General features: G+C 46.7%; 1 protein-coding gene across 7 annotated transcripts in view; it reads right to left on the bottom strand.

Annotated features, from left to right (window-relative positions):
• Positions 1 to 16,119, bottom strand: part of RBM33 (RNA binding motif protein 33) — a 306,232-nt gene that overhangs the window by 52,700 nt on the left and 237,413 nt on the right. For all 7 annotated transcript variants that reach the window (XM_078785696.1, XM_078785698.1, XM_078785697.1 and 4 more), the window contains 2 exons: positions 13,594 to 13,950; positions 5,889 to 6,239 (listed from right to left, as the gene is read on the bottom strand). In XM_078785696.1, coding sequence (XP_078641822.1) covers positions 5,889 to 6,239; positions 13,594 to 13,950 — 708 coding nt within the window. The remainder of the gene's footprint in view (positions 1 to 5,888; positions 6,240 to 13,593; positions 13,951 to 16,119) is intronic.

Below are 16,119 nucleotides of genomic sequence, written 5' to 3'. Positions count from 1 at the left end.
AGTACACCACAGCAAGCATACAGCACACCACAGCAAGCATACAGCACACCACAGCAAGCATACAGTACACCACAGCAAGCATACAGTACACCACAGCAAGCATACAGCACACCACAGCAAGCATACAGCACACCACAGCAAGCATACAATACACCACAGCAAGCATACAATACACCACAGCAAGCATACAGCACACCACAGCAAGCATACAGTACACCACAGCAAGCATACAATACACCACAGCAAGCATACAGCACACCACAGCAAGCATACAATACACCACAGTAACATACAGTACACCACAGCAAGCATACAATACACCACAGCAAGCATACAGTACACCACAGCAAGCATACAGTACACCACAGCAAGCATACAGTACACCACAGCAAGCATACAGTACACCACAGCAAGCATACAGTATATGTGCTTCGATAGATCCACGCCTTTTGTGCAGGGGGTTAGTGGGTGGGGGGGGGAGGGGGTGGAGTGGGGGAAATGCAACATGAAATTAGCATGTTTCACCCCAGGTGTGACTTTCCCAACTTTAAACCTATCAATCCACCTTTCAATCCATCCTTTAATCCCTCCGTCTATCCATTCATCATCAATCCCCCACCCTTTCACTTCCAAGCAGCTATACGATGGGACTTCCCAAACACTCTTCACCCTTTGCCTTCCGAACCCCACAACCCTACTGGAAACTTCCATCTCCTCGTTTAAACATTAATCCACCCGTTCATCCATCAATCTCAAATCCCTCGTCCTTTCGCTTCCAAAAATCTACTTCCTGTGCTCCCCTCAAAAACCCTCCCTCCCTCTTCATACAACCCCGAAATCCTTCACCCTTTTGCCTCCAAATCACTGTAACAAATCCTTTATCATCAAAAGTGTAATTAATCTTCGAGTTCAAAATAATTCCCTCCCTTCCCTGCATTTGTCCCATTTAAATACGACAACAACAACAGGCATTTTAAGGCCATTTTCCCTGCTAGAGCGGGGGTTAGCCTTGCGGGCCCCATGACAATCTTCTCCATCTTGCCCTATTTTCTGCATCTCTCCTTGTTAACCCCCTTGCCCGCATTTCTTCTTCCACCACGTTTAGCCAAGTCTTTCTCGGTCTTCCTCGTCCTCTACTTCGTTCTACATTCATTTCCATCACTCTTCTCAACCAGTCACTTTCATCCTTCCTCAACACATGACCAAACCATCTCAACCTGTTCCTCTTCACAGCATCAATCACAGGCTCTATTCCCATCATCTTTCGCAATTCATCATTTGTCTTCCTCTCTCTCAACGATACTCCGCACATCCACCGAACCATTCACATTTTTTTTTTTTTTTGTACACAGAGTCGAGAAGGAAGAAGGAAAGCTCGTGAAAGAGCTAACATTTATCAAACAAACAAATCAAACAAACAAGCAAACAAAGTATATAAAAAGGGGAGCGGTCGACAAGATGGGGAGAGAAGGGGAGGAAGCACACAAACACAACATTTGAGAGCAGGGACATCGGGAGATGTTTTTGGAGGGAGAGGGTCTGGGGGAGGCAGGATAGGTATAAAACGCAAGGACACCAAGGACTTCCAGGAAAGAAGTCAAAAGTCACCTCAAAAAAGTGGATTTGGGGTGAAATTAGCGGGAGTAGAAAAGATCAAGGTTTTGGATTGGGTAAGATAGGAGATGGTGGTGAACAGCTGTTTTAAAGACCTGGAGGGAGGAGTGGGATTGAAGAGAGTGAGGGAGTTTGTTCCAGAGGCGGGAGAAAAGAGGAATGAAAGAGTGAAGGTGAGCAGAGTGTCTTGATTTTGGCAGTTTAACCATAAGAGGGTTGCAGGCAGATCTTGTGCGACCTGCAGGAATATTTGGGGGACAGAGCCCAGAGAGAGCTGGGGGGGCAAGGCCAGAGAGGAGTCGGTAGAAGAAGGAAAGACCACCAACCTGCCTGCGGTGAGTGAGTGAAAGGCCCTTGGAGTTAGCTTCATCGTGGGAGATTCCCTTTTATCTTAGCTTTTATCGCTTCCTCAACTTCCTTCTCAGTTATTTTCTCTGCCGGTCCTAAAACTGGGTTACTCTCTATGTTGCCATCCCATTCATTCTCTGCATTCAACAGCATTTCCATATATCTTTTCCATCTTCCATTAATTCCATCTGGGTCCACAACGATTTGTCCCACTTCATCCTTCAAGCAACTCACCCCCATCACATCACACCTCTCTTTCGCTATCTGCTTTGCAATCCTGAATACCGCTCTCTGACCCTCTTCCAAATCCAAGCGTTCTCCGAACATTTTCCTCCATTTGTCCCATTTAAATACACGTCTGACTCTTTGCCAGTCTGACTCGTTGCCAGTGTGACTCGTTGCCAGTCTGACTCTTTGCCAGTCTGACTCGTTGCCAGTCTGACTCTTTGCCAGTCTGACTCTTTGCCAGTCTGACTCTTTGCCAGTCTGACTCGTTGCCAGTGTGACTCGTTGCCAGTCTGACTCGTTGCCAGTCTGACTCTTTGGCAGTCTGACTCTTTGCCAGTCTGACTCTTTGCCAGTCTGACTCTTTGCCAGTCTGACTCGTTGCCAGTGTGACTCGTTGCCAGTGTGACTCGTTGCCAGTGTGACTCGTTGCCAGTCTGACTCGTTGCCAGTCTGACTCTTTGCCAGTCTGACTCTTTGCCAGTCTGACTCGTTGCCAGTCTGACTCTTTGCCAGTCTGACTCTTTGCCAGTCTGACTCTTTGCCAGTCTGACTCTTTGCCAGTCTGACTCTTTGCCAGTCTGACTCTTTGCCAGTCTGACTCGTTGCCAGTCTGACTCGTTGCCAGTCTGACTCTTTGCCAGTCTGACTCTTTGCCAGTCTGACTCTTTGCCAGTCTGACTCGTTGCCAGTGTGACTCGTTGCCAGTCTGACTCGTTGCCAGTCTGACTCTTTGCCAGTCTGACTCTTTGCCAGTCTGACTCTTTGCCAAGCTCGTCCTGTCATGTGCCTGCCCGAATCACAAGAACTGCCATGGGGAGACGGAGCTGCCTGTCCGGGTCTCTGCCAAATGCCGGTCTGGACCACGAGGGCATATCACATACTTGTCAAAACACTCACACAAACCAGAGTGATCAACATACGTGTCAAAACACCCACACAAACCGGAGTGATCAACATACTTGTCAAAACACCCACACAAACCGGAGTGATCAACATACTTGTCAAAACACCCACACAAACCGGAGTGATCAACATACTTGTCAAAACACACACACAAACCGGAGTGATCAACATACTTGTCAAAACACCCACACAAACCAGAGTGATCAACATACGTGTCAAAACACCCACACAAACCGGAGTGATCAACATACTTGTCAAAACACCCACACAAACCGGAGTGATCAACATACTTGTCAAAACACCCACACAAACCGGAGTGATCAACATACTTGTCAAAACACCCACACAAACCGGAGTGATCAACATACTTGTCAAAACACACACACAAACCGGAGTGATCAACATACTTGTCAAAACACCCACACAAACCGGAGTGATCAACATACTTGTCAAAACACCCACACAAACCGGAGTGATCAACATACTTGTCAAAACACACACACAAACCGGAGTGATCAACATACTTGTCAAAACACCCACACAAACCGGAGTGATCAACATACTTGTCAAAACACCCACACAAACCGGAGTGATCAACATACTTGTCAAAACACCCACACAAACCGTAGTGATCAACATACTTGTCAAAACACACACACAAACCGTAGTGATCAACATACTTGTCAAAACACCCACACAAACCGGAGTGATCAACATACTTGTCAAAACACCCACACAAACCGTAGTGATCAACATACTTGTCAAAACACACACACAAACCGTAGTGATCAACATACTTGTCAAAACACCCACACAAACCGTAGTGATCAACATACTTGTCAAAACACCCACACAAACCGGAGTGATCAACATACTTGTCAAAACACACACACAAACCGTAGTGATCAACATACTTGTCAAAACACCCACACAAACCGTAGTGATCAACATACTTGTCAAAACACCCACACAAACCGTAGTGATCAACATACTTGTCAAAACACACACACAAACCGTAGTGATCAACATACTTGTCAAAACACACACACAAACCGGAGTGATCAACATACTTGTCAAAACACCCACACAAACCGGAGTGATCAACATACTTGTCAAAACACACACACAAACCGTAGTGATCAACATACTTGTCAAAACACCCACACAAACCGTAGTGATCAATATACTTGTCAAAACACACACACAAACCGTAGTGATCAACATACTTGTCAAAACACACACACAAACCGTAGTGATCAGGGTCCGTCAGGGAGGTGTGACGATTTTCAGAAAACTCGTACACAGTTATTTTTAGTCGAATTTCAATTTTTATTTTTTTTAAAGACTACATATATAATGCCATGTAATACACTGTAACAAAGACATTTTAAAAATGTAATTCATGTTTGAAAAATGACATCATCTAAATGGCGGCCGTTCTTGTCCAAGCATTCTTGCAGACGCGCGGAAAAGTTGTCCATAGACCTTTCAACCATGGCAAGTGGAATAGCTCGAATTTCTCTGGTGATGGCATCTGAAAGGGTCTCAAGAGTGCGTGATTTTTCAATGTAAACCTTAGCTCTCAGGTAACCCCATAAAAAATAGTCACAGGGTGAAAGATCGGGCGATCGAGGGGGCCACTCCACATCCCCACGGATTGAAATGAGGTGCCCTGGAAAATGTTATCTTAATAAGGCCATTGATTCTCTTGAGGTATGGCAAGTAGCCCCATCTTGCTGAAACCAAACTGTAGGGAGGTCAATGCGCCGTCGTCTCAATTCAGGCAGTAAGAACTCGCGCAACATCGTAACATAACGTTGTGAGTTGACTGTCACAGTGCGGCCGCCTTCCTTGAAAAAATAAGGCCCAATTATGCCGAATCGGACTATTCCGGCGAGCGCGAGCGTGCCGAATCGGACTATTCCGGCGAGCGCGAGCGCGAGCGAGCACGAGCGTGCCGTACCGCTGACCAACGAGGGCTGGCCTCCACAGCTTGTCGAACCCTTTCGATGTTTTCCGGGGTCCTAACGGTTCGATCACCTCCCCGAGCTGCTCCCGGCCTCACAGATCCAGTTGTCCTGAAGTTTTTTACCCACTTCAATATTGTGTTTCGAGATGGAACGGCGCCACGTCGACCAACATTGAAGTGAGTACGAAATCTGCGCTGTGTAAGCAACACCGAACTACCCGTTTGAATAAACGTCTCAACAACAAAGACGCGATGTTCAATCGTCCACAGCTCCATGGCTACTGAAATGGCGCCTAACAACGAGTAACCAACAGCCATCACGCATGCGCCAGACCCCCCACTTGCATTGTTATACCCAATTCAAACATGAATTACATTTTTTAAATGTCTTTGTTACAGTGTATTAAATGGCATTATATATGTAGTCTTTAAAAAAATAAAAATTGAAATTCGACTAAAAATAACGGTGTACGAGTTTTCTGAAAATCGTCACACCTCCCAGCCGGACCCTGTACTTGTCAAAACACACACACAAACCGGAGTGATCAACATACTTGTCAAAAAAAATTGTTTGGCCAAAGTAACAGACAGCAGTGAAAACATAACTTTCATCTACCATCTACCAAGGTAAAAAAAAATATTTTAAAAAGGTTTAAAAAAGGAGGTAAAGAGGTTTAAAAATTTTTTCCTTTTTTTTCACATATCAACATTCATCTAATTTTGTCTTAAGAACATTCTAATGTAGTTTTCAGCACACGTATGTGGTGCAGAAATACAAGCTTATCCTTTTAAAACCAAACTGTTTGATTGACGAGTCTCGAGTCACCTTAGCAAGCTGAGCTGTGGGCTTTTGCAATTTCTTCATCCTGGATGGACTATTCGGTCGCTTCATCAACGTTGGTTGCATCACTGCACCAGAAACAGCACCCTTTCCTGGCCTGGATTTTCCAACCGGAGCCCATGCTTGCTGGAACGGGTTATTTGACGCTTGCATTTGGATCTGCTGAGGTGCCCGTGGTTGGGTACCGCCAAACTGAGGTCGCTGGGCAATTGAAGTGGGTTGGGATATAAGGGTGGATGCATCAGCCATGGGCAGCTCTCGTAGCGTGCGGACTGGAGAGGGAGCAGTGGCATGAGGAGGAAACAGCTTGTTGGGTAGATTCTTGCAGGGATTTTTCTGCAAAATAATACATCACATAAGATTTGCATTCTTTTCGTATGGCATTCTTTAAGTTTATTCCCATATTCTACAGTATATTTCCCTGTATGTGTATGTGTATGTGTATGTGTACGTGTACATGTACACACACATATATATTTGCATATATATGTGTATTTGCATGTATATGGATGTATGTGTTTATGCGTGTATATGTGTATGCGTGTATATGTGTTTGTGTGTATACAGGTCAGGTCAGGTATGGGAGCATGCGCCGGAGCACAGACAGCAGCATCCAAGATGTCATTGGAAGCCTGGATCTTGGTTTTGACCCAGGAAATCAGTAATCCCAGTGGCTCCGCCTCCTCATTCAGTGCCTGGAGGGCCCCCGTAAAGGATATCCAGTTTTGTTGTTTTTTTTTGTTTGTTTTTTTGGTATACAAGATCGAGCCTCGTAAGAGCTAACATCAATCACAAAAAAGACAAACGGACACACAAAACATACAATAAAGGGAGTGGGAGACAAGATGGGGAGAGAGAGGAAGCACACAAGTACAACAGCAGAGAACAAGGACAACAGAAGATCCGTGGGAGGGAGAGGGCTTGGGGGGAGGAGGCATGGGAAGGCAGGGTTTAAGGTGTAAAACACATGGACAATGCTAGAACTTCCAGGAAAGAAAGAAGTCGGGGTATTAAAAAAAAGAAAAAAAAAAGTGGATCTGGGGTGAATTAACAGGGGCAGAAAAGATCAAGGTTTTGGATGGGGGAAGACAAGAGATGGTGGTGAACAGCTGTTTTAAAGGCTTGGAGGGAGGAGTAGGATTGAAGAGAGTGAGGGAGTTTGTTCCAGAGGTGGGAGTAAAGAGGAATGAAGGAGTGAAGGTGAGCAGAGTCTTGCTTTTGGCAATTTCACCAGAAGAGGATTACTGACAGATCTTGTGCGACCTGCAGGAATATTTGGGGGACAGAGCACAGATAGAGCTGGGGGAGCTAGGCCAGATAGGAGTCGGTAGAAGCCAGAAAGACCACCTACCTGCCTGTGGTGAATGAGTGAAAGCCCCTCGGAGTTGGCTTCATTGCAGGAGATTCCAATGATTCTGACTACGGGAGATTCCAAAGATGACTGCATCATCTGCAAAATCAAGGTCAGAGATCTTGACACTCCCAAACGATGCACCGCAGCCTGAGCTCTCCGACATCCTCCCCAGAATCTAGTCCATACAAGCGCTGTAGAGTGTGTGAGCCAGTACACACCCCTGCCGAACTCCAGTAACAACTGTAATTAAGACAGAGATAGAGCCACCACACCTCACAGCACTCTCAGTACCAGAGTATAGTTCAGAGATCAGATTGATCAGCGTTGGTGGCACCCCACGAAGACCAAGAATCCTCCAGAGGGCATCCTGATTCACCAAATCAGACTCTTTGCGAAGATCAACATAGACTGCAAGTAGCCCCTGGAGAAACTCTCGCTTGCATTCGGTGAGGACCCGAAGCACAAGGATACAGTCAATCGTTGACCTCTTTGGTGTAAAGCCCAACTGCTCTGGTCGCTGGTGCTCGAGCAGATGGTGGCGAACCCTCTCAAGAATGTTCCAAGCAAAGACCTTGCCCGGCACCACGAGTGTTATCACTCCTCGGTAGTTGTTGCAGTCCTGGTGATCACCCTTCCCTTTCCAGAGGGGGACAACAAGGCCCCTCTTCCAGTCAGTTGGGATGATGCATGTGTTCCAAACAGAGCACAGAACTGCATGCAGCGACTCAAGTACAGCATTTCCACCAGCCTTGAGAAGCTCAGCATGGATGCCACAAATCCCAGGAGCGTTGCCCCCTTTCACCGCCGACTGTGTTTCCACAAGTGAAGGCAGTTCACAATCAATTGGGGGGTCAGCATTTGGGATAGCAACACCCCTGACATCCAACTCAACAGCCAGTGGGTCAGCCTGGTACATCCACTCAAAGTAACCGGCCCAGCGGGCCTTCACTTCAGACTCCTCTGTCAAGAGGCCACCACCCTCTGCTATAACTGCAGTACACCTAGGGACAGGCTTAGAGGAACACAATGAACCGATTCCTCTATAAGCAGGACAAGAATCACATGTCCACAAGTGATGCTCTACCCTTTCACAAATTCCTCGCACATAAGGCTCCTTGTCCGCCCTCAGCGAGCATACAGTTTTACGCCTCAGCTCCCGGAACAGTTCAGCTCTGCCATCGAGCCTGGCCCTGTGACTCTGGTTGATGGTATCAAGCGTCTCCTGAGAGACAAAGCTCTTCTTCGCCTGATGGTGGGTTCCAAGACAGCTACCAGAAACATCAAGCATGATGGTCTTGAAGGCATTCCACAACTCCTCAGAATCCCCCAAAGCATCCAGACACCCCAAAACCCACTCAACATGCTCGCAAACTCCTCAGCTACCCTCTCCTCCTTGAGCTTGCCCACATCCAGCCTCGGCTGGGATGATAACATTCTCTTGGATTTGAGCTGCAACTTCAGAGTTGCTACAACAAGCCTGTGATCAGTGTTGAGGAACTGAGCACTCCGGTAGACCCTGCAGTTCTGGAGCATCCGCCATCGACCATCAATGAGCACATGGTCAATCTCCTTCGCCACCCCACCACCATTGGAATACCAAGTCCAGCGATGAGGCTGTGGATGCGTAAACCATGAGCCAGCCACCCTAAGTCCTTGACTTCTTGCAAAGCCGAGGAACTTAGTGCTATTCTGGTTCACAGTCCCAGATCCATGGGGACCAACACATGCCTCATAACCATCCCTATCAATGCCAGTCGATGCATTGAAATCCCCCAAGACTAGAAGAGTATCTCTCCTGGGGCACTGATCAACCACAGACTCGAGTGTGGCATAGAATTCCTCCTTCACAATGAGATCACTTTCCTCAGTCGGAGCATATACAGAGACCAGGCAAATGACATCCAAAGAGTGACGAATCCTCAGTCTCATAATACGCTCGTTGACCAGTGTTACCTTGACCATCATGGGAGTCAGCTTATTTGACACAGCTATAGCAACTCCCTGGGCATGGTAACCGTCAAAGGGACCAGACCATTAGTATTTAAACGTGGTGTAACCACCCACCATGATCTCACCACTATCCGGCCTCCGAGTGAACCCACTGCGAAGGGCAGCTGCACAGGAGGTACTCACACGGAGTGGGGTTTTTTTTAGTTGAGTTATTTGTGCGTGTTGCGGAATGACATGTTTTTATGGTGGCTGGCTGGAGTACAAATCCTGCCACCAACCTCCTAGAAAAAGGTAACCCGACTGCTGGAGGACGTCCGCAGACACCGTTTGGCAACGGACATTGATGGCCGTTGGCTCACAGAGAGCTCCTCCACCCTTTGACAGGTCTTGTTTTAGCCCTGCTAGGTGTCCAAATCCAAACACCCCCTGGGGGCGACTAGACCAGGTGAAAAAAACAACTTTTTTCCTACCCCCAAGAAAATGTGTTACTACTCTTAGTCTGGCTCCTACCAGTTGACCTGCCTGGCTAGGTAAAACCTACCAGGAGCAAAGCTCCTGCCAGTATAGCCCAAAGGGTCACAGGAGCACGCAAGCCTCCCCACTACGATCAAAGTGGTAGTCAGAATCAGGGAGTCATAATCGGGAAGGTGTGTATACGTGTGTATGTATAGGTGTATATGGGTGTACGTATATGTGTATGTGTATAAATGCATGTATATGGGTGTATATGCGTGCATGCACATGCTTGCATTTGCATGCATGTGGATGTGTGTGCATGCAGGTGTATGTGTATGTGTGTATGTGTATATGTGTGTGTGTATGTGTGCACGATGCGACTCCGCGGAAAAGGGTCGTATAGATGCTGCCAAAGAAGCCCGTAGAAAACGTAAGGAACGCGAGCGGCAACTGGTGCCTGCCGACTCTAAATGGATTTGTACAACTTGTGGACGCCGATGCAAATCGACACTCGGACTGTATAGCCACAAGCGGGTTCACAAGAATTGAACACCAATGCCGTAACGGCGGGGCGACATGATGTGTGCACATGCATGTGTATGTGTGTATGAGTTTGCACACATGTGTATGTGTGTGTACGAGTTTGCACGCACGTGTATGTGTGTGTATGAGTTTGCATGCACATGTATGTGTGTGGCGATCTCAACTTCATGTGCTGCGCATCCTCACTTCTAAACTCGATTTCTATCCCTACATCATATCTGTAAGGCCTAAACTAACTCTGTATGACATGGCAAGACGAGTAACAATGTGTGATTGGTACAGTGACTGAATGGAAAGGTACCCAATTGGATCGACTCCTTGTGGTTCAGTGATGAAGCACATTATTATTTTTTTGTATACTAACTCGAGGCTCGTGTAAGAGCTAACACATAGAACAAAAGGAGCGGGAGACAAGAGGGGGAGAGAGAAGGAAGCACAACAACGATAGAGAACAGGGACATCGGGAGATCTGTGGAAAGGAGAGGGCTGGGGTGGAGTACATGGGATAAACAAATGGGCACTACTGTGACTTTCAGGAAAGAAATCGGAATTTTAAGGAAGTGGATTTAGCATGGATAAACGGAGGTAGAAAAGATGAAGGTTTTGGATGGGAGAAAATAAGAGATGGTGGTGAACAGGAGTGGGATTGAAGAGTGTGGAAGTTTGTTCAGGAGGTGGGAAAAAGAGGAATTAAAGAGTGAAGGTGAGCATTGAGTCTTGATTTTGACAGTCCACCAGAAGAGGGTTGATGGCAGATATTGTGCGTCCTGAAGGAATATTTGGGGGACCGAGCACAGACAGAGCAGGGGGAGCTAGGCCGGAGAGTAGTCAGTAGAAGACAGAAAGACCACCAACCTGCCTGCGGTGAGAGAGAGAAAGGCCCTCAGAATCAGCTTCATCGCGGGAGATTCTAATGATTGTGAAAGCTTTGGTTTCAACAGTGTGAAGCCGAGCTAGGTGTGAGGCAGGAGCACCAGCCCAGAGGGGAGAGCAGTACTGCATCAAACTGCAGATGAAAGCTTTGTATATGGTGAGAAGCTCAGTTGTGCCAAGGAAGGAGTTCGCACAACGGAGGATGCCCAGTCGACAACTGGCTTTGGAGGCCAGCTTGGAAATGTGGTTTCCCTAGGAAAGATCATGGCTGATAGTGAGATCCAAAAGCTTGAGAGACAGAACTTCTTCCAGAGGATTGTTGAGAAAGTAAATGGGAGGGTTTTCCAGACGGTCTTTCCGGAGAGACAAGGTGAGAGTGCGAGATTTGTCAGGATTGAAAGACATGTTCCACGTGTTGACCAGTTTGTGATTTGTCCAGGTCTGCAGAGAGAGAGGAGGCTGCTGCCTGCAGATCTGAGGCATGAGATATGGAGCGGCATAGAATCCCTGGTGTTGGGCTAGCGGCTAGGGTGTCAGCTTAGGATCCTAGGATCCTGGGTTCGAATCCCGGTCGATCGCTGAATTAACGCTAGGGGGGTTGACTCAGCCTGTCATCCTTCAGAGGTCGGCTAATTGAGGACCAGTTCACTGGTAATTCCCTGTTTGTCGTTAAAGGCGGCAAAAAGGGTTGGCGTCAGGAAGGGCATCCGGCCGTAAAACATTGCTTCAAAAAGGGGACCGAAAAACAACAACAACCACGGTTCCCGAAAAAGGCCAACCCCCGCTTGCGGGGAAAAATGGCCTCTAAAGGTAGTTATTTTTTTTATATATATATAGAGTGGAGTCATCAGCAAAGAGATAGAGAGGATTTTCCAGAGAGTTGGATAGATCATTAATGAAGAACAGAAAAAGCACAGGGCCCAGAACACTGCTTTGAGAAATTCCAGCCTGGACAGGAAGAGGAGATGCGAGAATTCCATTTAGAGCCACACGTGGACTACGACAGGAGAGGAAGTCCACGAGCAATGTGTGCAGATTTCCATGGATACCATAAGAGGAAAGTTTGGAGAGCAGGGCGGGTGTCAGACTGTATCAAAGGCACGAGATACGTCAAGGGAGGCAGCCTGATTTCCTGTCTGGCATTGAGGACCTCCATCCATTGTTGAGACATTCCACTTCCATTTGAATGGGGCTACCAACCATCACAACAACATATTCTGGGGTGCTGAGCCTATTGAGGAGGGGTCTGAGATGTCTCTTAAGGGCGCTAATGCCACTTGCTTCCATGCATTGAATGCCAGATGGGGTATGCTGGGACCGTATTGGTTAGAAGATGCCAAAGGGAAGACGGTGACAGTCAGCGCTGAGAGGTACCGCGATGTCTTACACCAATTCCTTGCTGATCTCGTTCAACTACCGTCTCCAAACCAACTCAGACTTGCATGGTTCATGCAGGACGGTGCCCCACCACACACTGCAGGTGAAGCCATCGACCTTCTCAATCAGTTGGTTGAAAATCGTGTCCTCAGCATTGGCACAGCTTATGAATGGGCACCTCACAGCCCGGATTTGAATCCGTTTGGATTTTTTTATTTTGGCATGCTGCCAAAGGTCAAGTTTACGCCAACAAACCTTGAACCCTGGCTGTCCTGAAGCAGGAGATCGAGGACTACCATCAGGCTACCACACCAGCCACTTACAGACGAGTTGTGGAGAATTTTGGAGTCAGGATCAAAGCCTGTTTGAACAGAGACGGAGCACACAGTTCAAAACGTCAATTCCAAGCAATATAATGAGTGATTTGAAAATGGCATGGTGGATGCTTTCCATCAATGTATCACTGAACTTGCTACCTTTTCTATTTTTTCTACAATACACGTTTAAATAGTCCACTTTGTTTGAAACATCCTGATTTATCCAATTTCTTAAATACATATACATAAGATATGCTTCTTGCCTAGGTACTAGTCCAGGAATCAAATGTACACAAGGTATTCATGGTCTCGTGACTATCGATAAAACAAGGCAACACCATGCTCAAACTAACTGACACTCAGCATTTAAAAGGTTAGAGCACGGTCAAGCAACCTAATGGCCTCTTCCTGCTCCTTGTAATTGTAAATTAAACTTGCAATTAAACTTGTAAAAACTTGTAAATTAAACTCCTTGTAATGGAATTAATATCATATTATTCCCACTAAAATTTCATGGTGTGAAAGTTTTTCATCTTTTTTTTTTTTTTTTTTTTGTATACTGAATCGAGGCTCGTGAAAGAGCTAAAATTATTAATTATCTGTAATTATCTGTAATTATTAATTCACAGCACAATTTCGAATTTTATATCATGTCACATATAAGTGCCTCAAGGAATTTTTTTTAGAACCACATCACTGCCATTGTGAGGCCACTTGAGCGAGATGTGTCCACTCTCGTACCATAGTGCAGACCAAAGTGTCAAAAGGACCATTCAATTCAGGACCATTTCTTGGGCAAAGTAAATCTCAAAACACTCACCCCTCTGTACATGGGCTGGCCATCAGGATGAGGGGCAGTTCTGCAGCCTTGCATTGGGAAAGGGAGGGAGGGTCGTTGCGGTTCAGGAGGTCTGGGGTGAGGTGGTCCCATGGCAGGTGGCTGAGAAGGAAATGGCAAATGCGGTGGTGGATGACGGTGCTGGAAGCTTGGATGCTGAAGAGGGTGTTGCTGCTGCTGGTTGTTCAGATGCCGATTATGGTGCATATTCTGAAGTTGGTACGGTAGCTCCTGCTGGAGAGGTGGCTGCTGATGGGGATGCAGTGGAGGCTTTGGAACAAAGGGTGGCATGGAAACCGCTCCACGGGGACAATTCTGCTGCTGCGGTGACTGTCCCAACTGAGAAACGTGGAACAAGAAAATAACCAAAATAAGTGTAGATGGAAATAGAGACGACACAGAAAAAAACAATGCCCATGAAAATGTAACTCTTTAGGTATTCTACAACATGTGATATGTAATAACATGGGTGAAACTGCAGAACTTCAAAAAAAAAAAGGGAAAAGTACTCTTTTTAGAGGGATCAGGGGGCATGCTTCCCCGGAAAATTTTGTAAACTTGATGTCAAAACATGCATTTTGGGGTTGATCTTGTCCAAATTGTAACAAAAAAAACTATGCAAATAAAACAAGACCGGAAGTCTAACAGCGGCGTAGCAGAGCTTGCAAAATATTATAAACCACAAACACGTATGATTAGCTATTTAAACAGTCGCTAATGCTGTTTATAACATAAAACAAAGAAATTTGGAGGAATTCAGAAATCCCTGAGGTAAGTTTTACTTCCAGAACTGAGGGAAGATCTACTGTAATCTATATAACCCCCCAAAGGTTGGGTAAATAACATGACCCTGCTGCTAAAGTGGCGTTTTTCGTAGCGGCCTTTTGAAACCAACCAATTAAGGTTTTGTTTTGAAAACCACCAATGAAACCCACTTTTCCTGCTGTTTAACATGAAACTGAAAGGGAAGAAGACCGGGGTATGCTTGTTTACCAAGCAGCTAGCTAGCGCTTACCAAGCCAGCAGTTCCTTAACGGTTTTGAATGGAGTGCTTGCTCAAATGCTTAAACCACTTGGCAATCTCTCCACAAGAAACTTGGTAAATGAACACGCCCAATGTTCTTGAGACCCGACCATAGATCGACTGTAATCTATATACCCCAAAGATGAATGACCCTTCCTGCCACTCCCGTAGTGAGAAGTGTACCAGTAAATTAAAATGTCGGTCAGTGGAGTCAGCCGTCGTAATGACGTCAGAGACGTAATGACGTGGCGTGACAGCCGGACATAAAACTGCCGCTACTTTAATGTATAGAAGATGATATATTTTAACCTCCAGTAATTTTACAGTCCCAACGAAGGGATTAGTGTTACGATTACATTTACTATAATACTGTCGCATCCCCGGGATTAAGACCCCTGGGTGACGGATAGTCAACCAAGCTTTAACTCCGAGGCGTATACTCAACTACGGCGGTAGTGACACGCGTGGGGTGGGTGGGGGGGGGGCGGGAGGGGGGTATTGGAGGGCAGCGAGAGTTTACCTGCACTGCCAGACACGGCATGGGGGTTATCCGATCCCCACAACAAATAAACGTACAAAACCGGCAAAACCACAATACAACAATTAAAATGCAACAAATAATGGTTTCATAAAAATAATGCAGGCAACAAAAATGAATGCACAGTAAAGTAAAATTCCTATATCGAGGATCCTCCATCAGACACAATTACACACACAGGGATAAATAAATGAAAGTAAGGATGTGTGTAATATTAGCTGGGACTCAGCTCTGGCATCCTTGACCGTCCGGGGTCGTCAAAATTCCCGCGTCCCTGTGCGGGAAAACATGGGTTGGCACGAAGTCGGGTTCACCACCAGCCGCCGATGCGAAGCGAACAGGCCCGAGCTCCTCCCTCGTCCTTCCTGCTCGGCTGCACCGAGCCCTGACGTTCCTTTCAGATGCACCAAGTACCAAGCAGAGCCGTCACAAAGCCAGCACCAAGGAGAGTAAAGAGAAGGATGCGTCCGCTTGCAATGAAGGCCACGACAGAAGAGAGAAGTACGACTGCACGTGATGGAAGCCAGGACCAAGAGTGCGTCCGCTCGCAATGAAACCCAGCACAAGAGAGTAAATGAACCATGACCACTTGTGATGACAGCCACGGACTAAGAGAGCGAAAATGGCGGGACGTGTCCTTTTTGTCCCTGGTGCTCAAACATTCTCTCCGACATCAGCCGCGCTCCAATCATGCCGTGCCATTGCATCGGTCTATAGCCATCTTGACCAATTGTTCCTCTCAGGGCGGGGCCTTTCTTGCTGCCCCTTGAGATGCCTCGGCTGGGTGGCGTTAATGGTAGAATGTCCGGATCTGGTCGGCGATCGCTTTATTTAATTTAAGCACTGATCGCATGGCTGGTGTTGTGTCATAAGGCACAAAGGGGAAACCACAGAAGCAAGTACACACAGGGAGTCGACCCTTATACCCTAACTAATTAGCATAGCT

The sequence above is a fragment of the Myxine glutinosa genome, chromosome 10 (genome assembly GCF_964187855.1).
Source record: "Myxine glutinosa chromosome 10, kmMyxGlut1.1, whole genome shotgun sequence".
Classification (NCBI taxonomy): Eukaryota; Metazoa; Chordata; class Myxini; order Myxiniformes; family Myxinidae; genus Myxine; species Myxine glutinosa.
Note: the sequence above shows the minus strand (reverse complement) of the source record. Positions and strands in the feature narration are given on the sequence as shown.